A 16,253-nucleotide genomic window follows, 5' to 3' on the forward strand; every position below is an offset into this window, starting at 1 on the left:
GGCGCCGAGCCACCTCGCCGCGGCCTTTCATTGCTCGTGAGCAGGCCGGCGAGGGTGGCGAGGACCATGAGATGCTCCTCCTCCTGGACGTCGGCATCGGCTTCCTCCTCCAGTAGCGCGGCGAGCGCCTCCTCGTTGTCCAAGTCTATCGCCGAACACCTTGCGGGTGTGGTGGGCGCACACCCGCCGGTACACCGCCCTACGCAGCCGAAACGCCGAAAAAATCGCCCGAACGGTGGTGGAGAGGCTGCCGCGACGAAACCTCCTCTCTTTTCCAACGGGGAATGACCTATCTAATGATGGTGGGCAGTGGACGGTACCAGAATCAGCAGGGTGGCGACCAAGCGCGCGAGGGACGAATCTTGGCGGTTGGCTTGACTCTTCGCCTGACAGTGTGGGCCAGGCGTGTTTTTCCCTTGCGCCGAAGCCCCCAAGCACCGGGTTTGGCCTGCGATCGCCGGGCCTAAAAACGCGCCGGCGCATAAAAAGTCGCCTGAGGGCCTGGCCGGAGATGCTCTAACAGGCGGTCCAGACTCCCCCAAACCCTCCCCCGCTTTGGTTCTGATTTATGGAATTTTGCACGTCCAAACCGGTCGGAACAATTGCTGGCTATTTGGTGATCACGTTTTAGTTGCCCTAACAAAGCTCAAATATGCGCTCATCCAGCTAAATTCTTGGGTGTCAAAAGTAGAGCATATGGATCAGGTAATTTGGTGAGTATCATCCAGGATGACTAATTATCCACTATCTATTACATGAAACTGAGACGGTCGTCTTCACAAAACAGAGAAACATAAAATACAGGATACTGAAAACAGATAGATACTCGCAGTATTGTCCTTAGCCTAGAAGGATATTCAGATATTTCATAAGCCTTGCATTAGCCAAGTGGTGCCAAAGTAGGTTTGTCTGCCCCGGCTATGGTTGTGTCTATGTTGCTGGGCATCAGCACGTTGAAGCCATCCGCTGCAGTCGACACGATCATTCCAGGTATTTGTGGGTGCCAGTGCAATTCTTTCAGATCTTTCTGGCCCTGCACATTCACAAAATCATCACATCTACTTGCTTCTTTACGGCTCTTTACACATGTGGCTTTGGCCGCAACACATGCAAAAGAATGGAAATTAAAGCCATCTTCAGGAGAAATTTGATCAAGTACCTGGTGAACAAAGAGAAGTTGCGGGGGCAAATCTTCAGGAGCATTTGCCTGCTCTTTCATCTTTGCTCTGAATTCAGCTTCCTCTTCTGCGTCTTTTTCCAATGAAAGATCCCAAATTCTGAAGAAAAACAAACCAGCATGTTACAGCAAGAGAACTCGACATGTCATAGGATATCAGCACTTCAAAAACAAAAACAAAATGATAGGAGGGACAGCTACGTGAGTTGATGATCAGCAGATGATACAGCCAAAGTTGATGCTTCATGTGGACTCCATTCCACGGATGTAATTGGGTGCTTGTGGTACTCGAAATGCGCTACCACTGCGCCGTCATCCTGCCAATACACAGAAAGCACAGTGAACAGAGAGTTGACGTGAACATACCATTTTCAAGCAATTGTGCATACTTGTAAGAAAAGAAACAATAGTTCATATCATACGTAGGAAAATATATTTTAAACAAAATTGGCAAAGCAACATACTGATTGCGGTAGTGTAACTGCAGTGATTTTGGCAGAAGTGTGCACTATATATACTACCGGCAACAAAATAACATGTAACAACACATACTCCCTCCGTCCCATAATGTAAGACATTTTCCGACATGTCAAAAAATGTCTCTTACATTATGGGACGGAGGGAGTATCAAATTAACAATTCTACTAGCAATAACATGCCAAATTTTCATCAACTAGAAGACGAAAGTACCTTGATAAATCTAAGATCACCTAATACTTATCTTTCTCAATATAGAGTACATAGGCAGGCAGGCAAACGGAAGCCTAAAGTACAAATCAGAAAAACACAAACCAGAGGAAAACACCCCTTTGAAGTGGGTAGTATGCAAGTGACGAGCATAGAAAAATGTACTTTGTCAAGACGAAAGTACCTTGATAAATCTAAGATCACGAATTGAGAAACTGCCATCATCACATCCTGAAGCTATCATACAGCTAGCTAGCCTGATAATGGAGGTCACAACATAAATACAACGGTATACAGAAGAAATAGTAGTGCTCATGAATAAAAAAACCTAGTAAATATACCGATTCCAGGAGATAACGTTAACATCAGCATTGTGAGCCTTAATAGACATACAGGGTTTCTTCTCTGTCCTAACATCCCAAATACATATCTTTCCATCCACTGAACAAGAGGCAAATACGTCGCCTTCTGTGGGACTCCACTGCAAGAATATAATCAAATATTTTTTAGATAATCAACATATCCAGAGGACATAGGAGTATATATATGACACATCATTCAGTGGCATGCCTGTAGATCTTCAACGCTTGCGGAGTGTCCAACAAATGGTTTTGTATCTACGTCCCAAGTGCTCGAAGATGGTTCCCAGAGATGAATGCAACTGTTGCAATCACCTGTGTGGAAAAAACATTAAACTGGTCTAAGCCAACGAATGTATACCAAATTAAATGAAAACGCTGATCTATGAATACATGACAGAGAGAACACGAGAGAACATATCTGAGGATAAAGCATTGTAACATGTAATAGATCTATTACATACCAGAAACAAGTCTTCCAGTAACAAGTGGACTCCAATCAATTGCATATCCTTCATCTTTATGGCCATTGAATATTTTCAAAGGTACATGATTATGGATTATGTCGTCTTCTTTGTGTGCAACTGGCCCTGAATCTGCTACTGAGTTAAGGAAGGATTTGAAGTCCCACACCTGCATATTACACACAAAGTAGTCAGTTCAATACATTATGTTCCTTACAAGTTCCTAAGAACGAAATATGATATGTAAATGATGGAATTGGGGTGTGGAGCCCTTTATTCCTAACAAATATTATGCACAGATTATTCTATCTGTTCCTGGGAAGATGCGGCAGAGATTAACCAAATGTTGAGTGGGCCAACCACAGGAGTAAATAAAGAGAAATGAGAGCCAAAAAGAATTACCTGAACATGACCTGTGTCTCCCCATGTAGCACATATGTGTGGTTGTTGAGTCATTGAGCGTATCCTGTTTACACACCCCGCATGGGCCACCTTTTTTAGCTGGTACGTACAAAATTGACCTATTAGCAACAGAAGGTTTGTACCAATGCAGCAAAGCTAAAGTGTGAAATAATTGATGTCAACGAAAAATATGAAGTTGTGCATTTAGAGAAAAAACATACATGTAGGATGGGCTTTGTATCCTCATTAGTTTCCTCCTCTTCTTCTTCATCACTGCTGCTGTCACTATCCATATCACTGTCAGCATCAACTTTTGAAGATGGTATAGGTTCTCGCTTCTTCCCGTTTATGTTGGAAAGCTTGAAAACGCCAATATAATTCCATGGAGCCTTTTCAGCCTGTAAAGGATGAAGCATAGCCCTTAATTTAGATAGGCAAACTGTGTGGAAACGTATTTGTTGGAAACGTAAATGAAACATACTACCTCCTCCATTCCTAAATATAAGACGTTTGGGATACGTTTGGCAGTTTAGGTAGTAAGTGGTAAACAAGTATCAAAACTTTCTTTTAATGCACTAATTACTTGACATTCCACCAATATAAACATTATTTCTTGGAGCACAAAAATCCCTGTTAGTTGAGTCTCATTCTTAAAGCTTAACAATACCAAGCCAAGCTCGGTTGCAAGCAATCATAGCTTGGCCAAGCCTTACATATTGAAGCTGTAATAACACCAATAACAATGAAACACGCACCAAAGCAACATGATTGTTATAAATGGGAGCAAGCATCCGCACTAAACATTAGCAATTGTATGACGTTCCATCTAAAATAGCAGAATAAGAAACTGATGCAGACCGGTAAATACCCTAACACATGCTCGAGAAGTATACATGAGTAGGCACCAGCAATCCAGCAGTTAAACAAGATAATCAAATATGCCCTTACAAATAAATTTGAGACCATAAAACTCATCTCTACGTGGCAGAACAGAAATGAACTGCAATCTCAGTTTTGCTGTAAGACAAAGCATGAAGTAGCCCTTTCTGTGCAAATTTTACAAGGGTGAAGACGGGACGCAACCTGAGTTCCAGCAACGCCATATAATGTGTGTGGGAACTCTGATCGGACAAGCCCAAGTTGATCTTGCACAACATCAAAGCTACAAAGCAAAGTGAAATCGTTGAGAAGAGAGAATTTCTTAGTCTGAAATTACAGCACGAAGGATGCCTCCCTGCGGATAAGGAGAATATAGTTTTACCTCAAGCAAGGCCAGCCAATACTAAATCCTCGGAGATAGTTGTAAGCCTCGGGATCAAACTGGAGCTCCTCTCCCTCCTCCAGTGCATCTACACCTGGTTGCCACACCTAACAACAAAATCCACCATTTACATATGTAATTCCATATATACAGTTTTCCACATCATTCTTAGCATGAGAACAGAAGGAAACAATTTAATCATAGGAGTAACTAACTAATCACGGCAGTCATCTATACGCTCGAACCAATCCAAGAATTATAAAATAGCATTGAAACGAAAGATTAGTGCCCCCCTCACCTTTGCCGGACCAGAAGCCACCGCAGCGGTAGCAGACGATGAAGCATCAGCCTTCTTCGCTCCCTGACCAGACCAACGTCGCCCAAGAAAACACGAGAATTAGGGAGAGCTTATCATAGTGAGAAAAAGGGAGATAAGATGAGCCGCTGCGGAATCGCGTGCCTTGCCCTTCTTCGACTTGGACTTGCCGGCCTTCTTGACTGTGCGACCCATCAGGAGGACGCTAAGGCTGAGGTCTGCCGGAGAGAGGGGAGGGGGAGGTGGTCGGAGTTGGAGGAGACGGAGGAGCAGATTAATTGGCGGCGGCACCGCTCAGCTCCATCCCCAGGGTTTTGAGGAAGGACGGACGGGAGCACCCTCTTAGATGGGCCGGGCCGCCTCCCACGTGGGCTCTGAGGAGGATATTTATTTATCGCGGCCCGTCAAGCAAGCCTCGTCAGAAACATGGGCTTCTTCCTCGCATTTGTGGTAACCTCGCGCCGACGACATTGCCGGAGTTGCAGTGCTCGCCGCTATCTCCCATCTGCGCCCCCGCCTGCTGCTGCAACAGGAACGGCGCGGCTATTTCGCCAACCCACCCCTGCTCGCCCGGCACCTTCCCTACCACTACCAGCCCAGCCATCTTCCGCCTACCTCCGGCTTACCCTACAGTGGTGACCACCTCTGAGACTAAATCTTGGTTAGCTCTGAGGATTTTTCTTGCTTCTCTCTCTCCCCCAGGCATGCAAGCTCTGCACTGAGTGAATCCGCGTGGTGGAAATACATTTCGGTGCTCAAAATTATTAGCATTCTGAAGCTCAAGGTAGGGTCGTCTCTGTTTTACTTGCTACTTAAGGCAAATTCAGATCGAACACAAAATTGGATGTGCTCGCTTTCTTCATGGTATTGATATTCATCGGTTTCTTTAACAATCGGGAGGTTGTATGATTGGTAGTGCGCGTCATTCCTGGATTATAAGCCCAGAGAGGATCAGAATGATAGAGCTCTCAACTTCCATGAGCTATGTTTCAGACTTCAGAGGTCAGATGTTTGCCAGTTACTCCTTTGCAGAGGTTCTTACATGATAGTTGGTGATATACTTCACTAATTGAAAGATTGAACGTTGTTAATTTTCCATAAACTCTTACCTGTGCAGTTTTCCTACTTAATTTTGCTGATGTCATGCCTGGACCAGGCTTGGCATCTTCCAGATGAGCTGATGGACAAGACAATGTTGTAGTTTCCTTTTCGCGGAAAGGGGCATTGATAGGATCAGAATGGGCGTGCTAAGCATGGATGATTTGTGCAGGCCTCCGTCACTCATGGTATTTTCTTCATCTTAAATGTTTTGCAGAACACTACTTTTCTTCATTCTTGTTTGGTGATTACCATTTCCATACCACATAGGATGTTTACTTGGGTAATCTTATGCAAAATTCTTGTTTCTTGCATGATTATCACAACTGCGCCACGGTTAAAATAAGATGAGCAGGTGGCGTTTGGATTTCACGTATTTACTTAGGAGGGACAATACGATCAATTTATGCTTAGTGGGAGAAAGCAAAATGGTCGCAACAGACAAGGGCACATGATGCTGGGTCGTAAAATAGTCCTCTGTATGGAAAAAAGTTTACACAGTATCTCACAGTTCAGGGTATTACATTAAGGATGCATATTCAGTATATCATACTAAGTGTCTTCCTTATTTTAATACTGTACAAGTATAATCACTGGCTCTCTGCACAACATGGGGCTGGATTGAGGATCGGGACTTCTACGCATTTTTTGCAAGCTAAAACATGGTCGTAACTTTTCACACCATCCATTGTTCCACTGCTTTGGGGGTTCCAGCTGCTACTTGAAATCATATTGCTTTGGAACTGCTAGGAATGGCTTGAAGGTCAGCACAAGCCCAATTACTTCGACTAGATTCAAAATCAGGAATATCATTTGATCCCCTGCATGAAGAAATAGATCATATGTTATTATTTGCAATTGCACATGCCCATGGTGATTAATTACATGCGTACTGCACGGGACAAGTTTTTTTTTAACAAATAACTGCTGTTGCTGAAATAAGAATGTAACCCATAAATTATCAAACATACCTGGAAAGAAAGCAGCATGTTGGCGCTTTTGGGCCCATGAGAACCTACATTTGAAATTTCCAAATATGATATGTTATAGATGGTATATGCATACATTATGTGCATATGAACCTAATATCAAGTAATAATAGTATAAGAGAAGATGCTGGTAGGCTTACTAGTGACCATATGATTTTAATTTAGCTCTGGGCTTTATTTATTTTTACCAGACACAGCTCTGGCCTTTATCATTCTTAGTATTAATTGCCCATGTGTTACTAAATTTTAGAGTCCAGTCTTATGTCCAATCTGATAAAGGAACTAGTTCTTTGAGAAGCTCCATCAAGGTTCAGTAGGGTTCACATGCTATACGACTTTTACATGTTAGCATATTGATTGTGTTCAAAGAAGATTTGGATGGTTCACAGCGATACTCACAGAACACCTGCTCCTGCTGGAGCAATAGCCTTGAAGAGGGACATTGCAGTTGTAGATATGCCATTTGCAGCACCTCTTTGATTTTGTGACTGTCGTTTCAGTAAACTGAGTTAGCTAACTTGAGAAGCAATTGAGAGTATAAAAGTCACACAAATTGACTTGATACTTACCACAGCACTGTTTTGCAGAATACAAGTGCCCGTTAAGATAGTTGTCTGATCAAATTTTTCAAAGATGTAAAATGTAATGTTAGAAAGAATGATAGTGCTGTATAAAAAAGCAAATAACTTCTATGTTGGCATTTCTTCTATTATGGTCAATTCTGTATATATCCTGGACTATAATGTAAACCTTATGGGATTTCTCAATCTGTATAACCCTATTGCTCAAAATTGATACAGCATGTATAGTATTCTGTTTGAAAGAAATAAAGTCATGTTTGAGACAACGAGATGGAATTGTTGACACTTACGGCAAAAGCACCCTTTATAACGGCAGCGAAATAAATGGCTAGTCCGAGTTTGGTCCCTGATAGGTGTGTCATGAAGGGGTAAGTAGCAAGAAGTGGTATGGATAGAGCCTGAAATGGACATGTGGAATTGTTAAAAAAAAAGAGGATATGTATAAGAAATGTGAGTTTTGTGGGAAATAGCTCGGTTACTCACAGCTGCAATACGGGATGAAATGATAGACCCAAGATATTTGTGCACGTGTCTATAAACAAATATTTGATACAAAAGAAGACCAGCACCTGACATCAAATGTGAAATTAATACTCAAAGTTCTTTATTATCATAATACACCACAAATAGTTACTACTAGAATTTAACCAGTATAACAATGAGACACAATGTTCCCGAATGGGTGGCATGTAGTATTAGAACTAGTTTTGATTAGAAAGAAGTCTACATTTTGGGCCTTTAACTTTGCCCCAAGTGCATTTTGGTCCTATAACTTTCAAACAGCCCGAAATGAACCCGAAACTTACAAAACAGTTCACTTATGAACCCTTGTCTGGTTTTCGAGCGGTTCCAGTTACCTACATGATTTGTATGCGTACGGACTCCTACAGCCCATATATGGCTCTGTGGCACTGTAGTTCAAAAATAAAAATAAAATGAAATTTAAAAGGAAAGGCGGCTTGGGCCAATATTTTGTACCAACAATTTATTTTTCTCTCTTCTCCTCTCTCTGTCATACTTTCACATCGTCGGTCCCTCACCTCACATTGTTATTGAACTTGCTCTTCATATCTATGTGGCAATCACATCGGTAAAATATTTCATGCCGCATCAGCGAAAACCGCATTGAAGTCAGTGGTTTGTCCAAAAGGGAATAGTTTCGTGAGCTTATGGTTCCCTTTGGACTGTTTGAAAGTTTTAGGGCCAAAAGTGATCTATTTTTTTTCTTTTGATTATATCTGGTTTCAAAGTGCACCACTACATGGATGAATGTTCCATAAATATGAACATCCTAGAGGCAATCTTAATATTGTGGTGCACATTTTATAGCATTGTAGTTGAAATCAACTGCATAAATTAAAATGTTAATATGTAAGAGATGTTTAATAAGATTATATACACTGGTTATAACCTATACCTGAAACTGCAAGAACTTGGCCAACATCTTTAGATGAAAAGCTTAGTCCGCCATACTTTTTTTCACTTACAGCCCACAAGGAAAATATCTGATGCAAAAAATATATATGTTACTTATTTATTCATTAGTTTGTATGTTGTAAGGGGAACATGAATAGTAGTTACCTCACTGTATGCTGTATCATGAAGGGTGAAAACACAATATGCAATTATAGAAGACATCAACGGCCAGTTCTTGTATAGACTCTTCTCTGGATGTGGAACTTCTCTATGGGGAGCAGCTCTTGAATCACTAACCATTTCTACTTCCCTTTCTAAGTTTTTATGCATATGAAGTGTCTCCTGGTAGCAAAGTTCAGTCACGTATTAAGAAAATAAATCTAGATAACCAAGCAATAACTGATTAGAGACCAATTGCAAATGGACTACAGGGGCTCAACAATTGACACATTTGTTTGCCCTTTGGCTTGTCTTAATTTTAATTTTATCCCTTTCTCTAAAAAAATAAAACCAAATTTACGCCTAATGTAGAAACCAATATATATTTACATATTATGGATAATTATTTATTTCCCGCATGATGTTAGACCCCAATTAAGTCCTCTAACTGTTCAGCAGTTCTCAGTTTTTCAGTTTTGGTCCGAAGTACAAATGCTGCCTTTTCAGTAACAGGCAATGCATGGGATTAGGAAATACATGTGTCCTATCTGTTATTGGCTCAGATCTGGATAGTAATGGAAGTCGTGGTATCAATTCGGGCTGAAAATGTGCCAAACATTATAACTACAAAACTTAAAAGAACCCTCTACAAGTTGAAGACTAGGAATGGATGTCTCAGAGTTAACCAATAAGAGAAATTCCATTAGATTATACTGGCAAAGCTATTAATGGAAAAGGAAAAGCATAGGGCATAGTATTAGTGGGAATGTCACATACCGGTAGCCATATGCAGCTTATTAGGACAGCAAAGGCGATCAGTGAAATGAAAAGGCATGGCAACAAATAGGGAAACCTAAAAAATGCATATAGTGTTAGTTTCATGAAGTTGGTTCATTAGAATTAAATAAAAGCTTATTTACACTACAGTTTACCTCCCAAAAATCGACTTCTCAGAAAATAGGTTCGGATATTGCTTTGCAGGCTGACAAGCAAGTAAGAAAACAAGTGTGTTAGAATAGGTAGTACATTTATTAATATTTGGAAATGGGCATTTCTGAACAGATAGGTACCTGTGCTAAGTAGCCTCCAATGGCTGGACCGACAACAAGACCTATGCCCCAGCCCGTGCTTACCTGTACCCAATGAATAAAGTCAACTAGAGCAACTGGTAAATTGTAATGGTGATGCATGTAAAAAAGAAGAGTTATATGTTCATTTACAACTGATAATCCTAGAGCATGATGTTCAGGTCGACAAACTTCAACTGAATAGGCCTGTAAAAGTCAACAATTAGTATGACATAACTGATGCCATGGTATTAGTTGCTACCATGACATAACTGATGCTAGATTGGGCAAACTTGGATACCTTTATTGGGGCAAGCATGCCATTCATAGAACCAAGGAGCATTCTTGTGGCAATCGCCATCCAGTACTTTACACTTAGTCCAAATAGAGTGTTAAAGATGACCCTGAAAGAGGATTGATTACCGAGCTTATAAATTAGCTGCCACGTAAAAGTTAGCATATTTATTTTGTTACAGCTAGCAGAAAAGTTTGCTCACACTGAGAACATGGAGAATGCAATGATAGGTTTTCTCCCAATACGATCTGCCACCACACCCCAGAAGAGCGAGGCGAAACATCTGCCGACCATGTACGATGCACCTATATGACATCGACATCAGTATACCATATCTTAATCTGGGTGAGTATATATGTTAGTGTTTGGAAGAAGAACTGCAGGAATGTACTGGAACTCTGTCACATGTTGTTGATTCAATGAGTTTTAGCATTCTTACCAAGAAGACCAGCATACACACCGATATCTTGTTCGTTTTTTGCCACATGCATATCTTGTATCTGTTGTCAAGGAAGGTCAAACTGAGTAAAGAAATAAAATGAGTGATGTTTTATCAGCATTTGCTCAACTCTTTAAACCGGGAACTAAATAAACCCTTGAGAGTGTCGATCTTGGCGGTTACCAGTTTGTAGAGCTCAATCATTTGCTCCCATCGGAGTTTTATGGTTGATAATGGTATACGAATAAGCCATGCATCATCAGATAGTGCTTGTCTGACTCATCTGAAGGCATGAATACGCTGTATCTCTTTTGCAGTGTATCTCTGTTCATTGTTTTTATGAGGTCTACCATGGAGTGATCCACTGTGGATCAATTGCCAGGTTGGACGTTTTACATCTTAAGAGACGTCAAGATTATGTTTATGGGAATTAATGCTGATGAGTATGCCCCATGTTTCAGAGCTGAGTGAGACCTATATGAGAGTGAAGTGGTCAGAGCCACGGTGACTAATAATGGTTACAACTATGGTGGTGTCATGAGTCAGAAATGTTTATGCTAAGATATTTTTATATATAGGATATATTGATTGCCATTTCTTTCTAGTAAATTTCCGTGTGAATAACCCGCAAAAAAATCCGTGTGAATAAATACGGCATTAACAGTAAAATTCAGCAAACTGAGGCCGTAATTTTTTAATTAGTTGGGTCAGGCGAAGGACATATGGCAGTACCAATTAAATTAAATCAATTGAAGTGAGATCGTTAACATACGTACCATGAAGTACAAGAATGGGAACAGTGATGATATCGGTAGAGCTGCAAGTTTAAAGAAGATATTGTCAATATATTGCAAGAAACATGGCCTATCATGACTAATACAGTACGTGTGAGCTCACCATCAGCAAAAAAAAAAGCTACATCGTCAAATTCCATATCCCTACTAGTAATGCTATTTATCATACACTGTTTAATGACTGTATACAGATCTTTCCTATATCTAGAATGTGAAAAAAGCTATGATCGTCCTTTTCAAAAGTGTTTTACAGTAAAATGTTCCTAAGTTAATAAAATATTTATGTTAAAAAAACAGTATGTACAGTAAAAGAATACATCTGCAAGGTGAGATGCAGAGCAAAACATATATAATACTCCCTAAATTAACTGCCGCTGAAACGAGTGAATCTAATACTTAGGGTAGAGCGACTATGTAGAGTACCCGAGGCGAGGGTGGTGACCCCGACGTAGAAGAACTCCTTGTAAGGTGTGCCCGTGTTGTTCTCCTTCTTACGCTCCATGGCGCACCCGGGGCACCCCTCGTAGTACACCGTCTCTGGCGGCGAGGGTGAGGGCGGCGCCGTCGCGTCGTCATTGTCGTTACCATGCGGGAATGTCCGGTTCCTGGTAGTGTCGCCCATTGCTGCCACGCTAGTGCTAATAAATTAACTTAATTGATTGACTGACTGCACCGCCAGTACCTTCAGAGTACAAGACACTAGATATGTATGTTGTGATGATGTTATATAGGTAGCCAAGCCGAAGCCGTGCATGCAGTGCAATGCGATGCGGTGCAAGTGCAGCTAGATAGCAGTGCGTCTCTGTCGCCATGGGCAGCATAAAGCTTGCTGCTTTTGGGTGAGATGAGATTTGTTCTCAGCGCGCTGCCTGTCAGTCTTGCTAGGCTGACACGATGGATCGAGTGGTCAATAAAGTAACATAACAAATAATGCACTTGCAATATTCTAAGACACTAGTCTTACACTATGAAACGGAGGGAGTATGTAGTAGTATGAAGACCCTCATCATTCATGTGATGTCATGAGATTGTTGGTGCAGATATGGTTACCGTTGTAGTTTGTGGATTGTTGATCTGATCAGGTTTTTTCATGGGATCACCCCTCATCTGGCCGGTGGCTTTGGGATTTTCATGCTCCAATACGCCGACGACACCATCATCATGGTTGAAGGCTTGGATGCAGACATCGCTAACCTGAAGTTCTTCCTCCTCTGCTTCCAACAAATGTCTGGCCTCAAGATCAACTTCGACAAGAGTGATGTGATGGTAACAGGTTACTCCCCGACAGAGGCCCTCGACATTGCCAATCGCCTCAACTGCCGCCTGGGCTCCTTCCCCACGACTTACTTGGGGACGCCTATTAGTGACTCTCGTCTTACCGTTGCGGACTTGCGCCCTACTGTGGCCAAGCTACAAACGCGCATCGAACTTGGCAGGGTAGGTGGCTGTCGAAGGCGGCTCGGACGATTTTCATCAACTCCTCCTTTTCCAGCCTCTTGTTCTTAATGAGCTTCTATAGCCTTCATGAGACTCTTCACCACGAGATCGCCAAAGTTCAATCTCGCTTCTATTGGGCTGGCGATAACAATAAACAGAAGTACCATATGGTTAGCTGGCCAGACATCTGCAAGCCCCGTGATCAAGGAGGCCTCGATATCATGTGCTCTAAACGCATGAATATTACCCTCCTCTCCCGTAGGCTCTGGCGTATTTCGCAAGGGCACGGTGGCCTCTGGTTAGACATCATCCGGAACAAGTATCTGTGCGGACAACCCCTGGCCTTCTGTCAACGGTCCGGGGGCTCCCAGTTTTGGCAGTCGGTCATCCAACTGCTCCCCGTCCTCCGCATTGGAAGCTCCATCGGTGTCGGATTGGGTGCCGTGACGTTGTTCTGGTTTGACCGTTGGGCGGGAGACTCCTCCTTCGCGACTTGCTTCCCCGACCTCTTCTCCATCGCCGTCGTCCCCCTGATCTCAGTTGAGAGGGCCCTTATTGACCTAGGGCGCCTTGCTTTCCGAAGGCCATTTGTGCCTCCGGAAGCCGCCGCTTGGCAGGAGCTGCTTGATTGCGTAGCTCTCCACGAGCCGATAGTGGACGCTGGCCCGGATGAGATGCGGTGGCGTCTTGAGCCTTCGGGTCAATTCTCCACCAAGTCCCTCTACCGGGCCATTGCCCCCTCCTCCGCCCCTCCGCCCCTTGCGGCAGTGTGGTCCATCCGCCTACCACTGAAAATCCGGATATTCATGTGGCAATGGATTTACGGACGGCTTCCATTTGGGGTGGAGGTACGCAAACGAAATGCCGCCCGGGCTCCGGCATCTGCCCGCTGTGTGGCACCCCAGAAGACTCGAATCACATCTTCTTTTCCTGCATGTCTGCCCAATTTGTGTGGGGCTGTTTTCGAGAGAGGTGTTTGGTGCCACACCAACTTCCCCGACCTCTACGCCGAGTTCCTGACCTCCCCCCCTCCCCCCGCCCTCTCGTCACATTAGGTGGCTTGAGATCGAGGCCCTCGTGTGGACCCTGTGGACGATCCGCAATAAGCTCGTGATTCAGCGCACCCCTCTTCGCCGGGCCACTGACGCTCTCTTCAAATTGTCTGGTTACTTGCAGCTCTGGTGGCCTCTTAGCCGCCCTCAGGACCGGGACGCCATCTCCGCCTTCATCGCCGACCTGCGCTCGATGGCAGTCCGCCTATCGCCGCCGCCTCCTCCGCCGCCCCCGGAGCCAGATTAGACGCCTGGCTTGCTCTCCGGCTACGGCCTCTTTTTCTTTATTGTTTTTTGGGCTTGTTGAGCTGTGCCCTCAGCAGAACCTTTGTATTTCTTGTTGTTTGACTTGAATGTGTGTGTGCTGAACTAGTTCATGTATGTGTGCTCTGGCAGTTTGCTTTATTTATAAAGCGAAGCGAAATCCTTTTTCGGTGGTAACCAGGTTAGCCTACGAACACCTAGAAAGTAACAATTCTCTATGTTTTTTTTGTTTTTTTTTGCGTAATAACAATTCTCTATGTATACCCGGTAGGACCGACGAAAAAAGTTGCATGTAGGAGGCGTGTTGTTTGGCTGGAGCTGGAGGTAGGAGTATATCCGTTTCCTCCTGCGGGCGATTCCTTTCCTCTTTCCTGGCTCCACCTGCACGTTACGAGCCAGCTAAATTTTTTTTCATGTATGAGGAGCTTGTTTAGTTCGCAGCTCATTTTTTTTTACATTGTAACACGTGTCTTATTCATAGAACAAAATACAAGTCACGTAAACACCGACATGACAACACAAAAAAGATATCAGAACATCTCTAAGCTTGACACCAACGCCCGTCACCTGCCTCCGGCACCACAGCAGCCATCGAAGAAAAGAATGACGAATCACCTCCTCACCCGAGCTCGACGCGGCTTCATCACTGATATGCAGCTTTACGGACCTCTAAGGTGGCTCATCAAAAGTGAAGCCCTTACCGTTGAACGAATCAGACCGAGGCAACACCCCGGACACGACATCGAACTTCAGATCTGGCATCCCACCACGATTAAAACGTCGAAGAAGGAAACCATATCTGCCATCCACGAACCACGAGCCCATCACATGCTCCGTCTTTCAGATGTCGTCGATGCAACCCACAATCTGCATCCGCTCCTGAACTATCTCCCAAGCTCCGCGCCGACGCTGGAGCAAACGCCGTCACAACGGCGGAGCCCGAGGACACAGGTCCACCACGAGGATGCTGCCGCCGCCACGCCATCCTTACTTGAACAGACTGTTTTTCAAATTCAGAATCTTTATTCAACATTGTCATCGTCGCCGCCGAAGTAAAGACGATGAACAATCTAAAAATCTAGACTGCAAAAGTAAAAGCGATCCACACGCGTGAATCCGATGACCCCTTTCACCATCAACAACCGATGTCGCCGGCGAAGGGAAGCCGCCGGAGAGCGGCATTGGAAGATCGGCCTCCCCTGGCGACTAGCCGCCGCCAGGGACGAGAGGAAAATAGGAAAACTTTGACGCAACCCCGAGTTGTGAGCGATGGATATAGTTTGGTTCGCAGCTCTGATTAGCAAACCTCAACTTTAGTTATGATTAATCTCTTTGATTGGACGGAGGCCAGTTCTATATATATATGGTCAGATCTCGTTAACTGCCTTGGTTGAACACCCTCCACGTCCTCATTTAGCATGACAATTAGCGGTCCATCTGGCCAAAAGTAGATTGGTTTACGCTCTTCTGGTACTGGTAGCATACACGTACGTACCAAGCCCGACGACAAAGTGCATGCATCACCTACGTACGTATAGGTCGCAATTAGTTCTTTTTTGGACACCTAGGCCGCGATTAGTTAATTGACGTACGTACGTACGTATGTGGAGCTTCACATGGACCAGATTTAAGCCAGTGTTTGTTCTTTTCTTTTTCCGAGAATAGGAGCTCGCTAGGACAGATGGGCGGCTAAACGTGCGTGCCGTCGTGACCAACCATTGAGGTACGTCAGCGCTGATGCATAGGGTCAGAAACAGACAGAGGTCAAATCAAACTAGTAGTTTGATTTGAGGCGCCGTTGCATTGCATGCATGTGTTTTGTTTTCTCATACTCCGGACAGGCAGCGTGAACATTGCCACCCCAAACTATGTACTCCGTATCTACGATCTCCGATCAATATATACTCCATCCTTTTCAACCATCGTAATCCACTACCATCTTCGATGGATACATACGCACATAATAGTATCCGTGTCGTTGGCCGACCGGCCGGCT

General features: G+C 43.7%; 2 protein-coding genes and 1 long non-coding RNA gene across 4 annotated transcripts; 1 reads left to right on the top strand and 2 right to left on the bottom strand.

The window, feature by feature from the left end:
• Positions 1-674: 674 nt before the first annotated feature.
• On the bottom strand, positions 675-4,982 carry LOC125551015 (protein HEAT STRESS TOLERANT DWD 1-like). Its single transcript, XM_048714163.1, has 13 exons — positions 4,811-4,982; positions 4,649-4,711; positions 4,351-4,457; positions 4,173-4,251; positions 3,311-3,487; positions 3,090-3,188; positions 2,688-2,856; positions 2,435-2,538; positions 2,206-2,345; positions 2,049-2,121; positions 1,379-1,494; positions 1,160-1,277; positions 675-1,033 (listed from the first exon to the last, which is right to left on the bottom strand). Exons 1-13 carry the CDS (start codon positions 4,859-4,861, stop codon positions 881-883), a joined length of 1,449 nt encoding a protein of 482 aa, XP_048570120.1. The 5' UTR covers positions 4,862-4,982; the 3' UTR covers positions 675-880.
• A 97-nt stretch (positions 4,983-5,079) lies between these two features.
• Positions 5,080-14,460, top strand: LOC125551016. 2 transcript variants are annotated; one of them, XR_007302158.1, is made up of 4 exons: positions 5,080-5,450; positions 5,567-5,668; positions 5,784-5,952; positions 14,118-14,460. It is a non-coding gene; the product is annotated as an uncharacterized LOC125551016 (long non-coding RNA). The 2 variants fall into 2 exon arrangements; XR_007302157.1 differs by lacking the exon at positions 14,118-14,460 and having other exon boundaries at positions 5,583-5,668; positions 5,784-5,943.
• On the bottom strand, positions 6,223-12,237 carry LOC125551014 (protein ZINC INDUCED FACILITATOR-LIKE 1-like). Its single transcript, XM_048714162.1, has 17 exons — positions 11,928-12,237; positions 11,487-11,527; positions 10,711-10,771; positions 10,474-10,576; positions 10,278-10,380; positions 10,130-10,183; positions 9,980-10,042; positions 9,842-9,891; positions 9,687-9,762; positions 8,916-9,092; positions 8,752-8,839; positions 7,818-7,903; positions 7,625-7,732; positions 7,323-7,367; positions 7,153-7,241; positions 6,736-6,779; positions 6,223-6,585 (listed from the first exon to the last, which is right to left on the bottom strand). The coding sequence occupies exons 1-17, from the start codon at positions 12,124-12,126 to the stop codon at positions 6,482-6,484; spliced, it is 1,491 nt and encodes a 496-aa protein (XP_048570119.1). The 5' UTR covers positions 12,127-12,237; the 3' UTR covers positions 6,223-6,481.
• Positions 14,461-16,253: the final 1,793 nt, after the last annotated feature.

The sequence above is a fragment of the Triticum urartu genome, chromosome 4, assembly GCF_003073215.2.
Source record: "Triticum urartu cultivar G1812 chromosome 4, Tu2.1, whole genome shotgun sequence".
Lineage (NCBI taxonomy): Eukaryota > Viridiplantae > Streptophyta > Magnoliopsida > Poales > Poaceae > Triticum > Triticum urartu.

Bases quoted from the DNA above. Each gene is read 5' to 3' on its own strand.
- LOC125551014 (XM_048714162.1), bottom strand. From the start codon at position 12,126: ATGGGCGACACTACCAGGAACCGGACATTCCCGCATGGTAACGACAAT. The intron at 10,577-10,710 runs GTAAGAATGCTA...GATGTCATATAG, and splicing joins TGTGTATGCTGGTCTTCTTG to GTGCATCGTACATGGTCGGC. The intron at 10,043-10,129 runs GTAAATGAACAT...CATTGGGTACAG, and splicing joins ATGCTCTAGGATTATCAGTT to GTAAGCACGGGCTGGGGCAT.
- LOC125551015 (XM_048714163.1), bottom strand. From the start codon at position 4,861: ATGGGTCGCACAGTCAAGAAGGCCGGCAAGTCCAAGTCGAAGAAGGGC. The intron at 4,252-4,350 runs GTAAAACTATAT...TTTGCTTTGTAG, and splicing joins ATTGGCTGGCCTTGCTTGAG to CTTTGATGTTGTGCAAGATC. The intron at 1,278-1,378 runs GTAGCTGTCCCT...GTTTTTCTTCAG, and splicing joins TCTGCTGATCATCAACTCAC to AATTTGGGATCTTTCATTGG.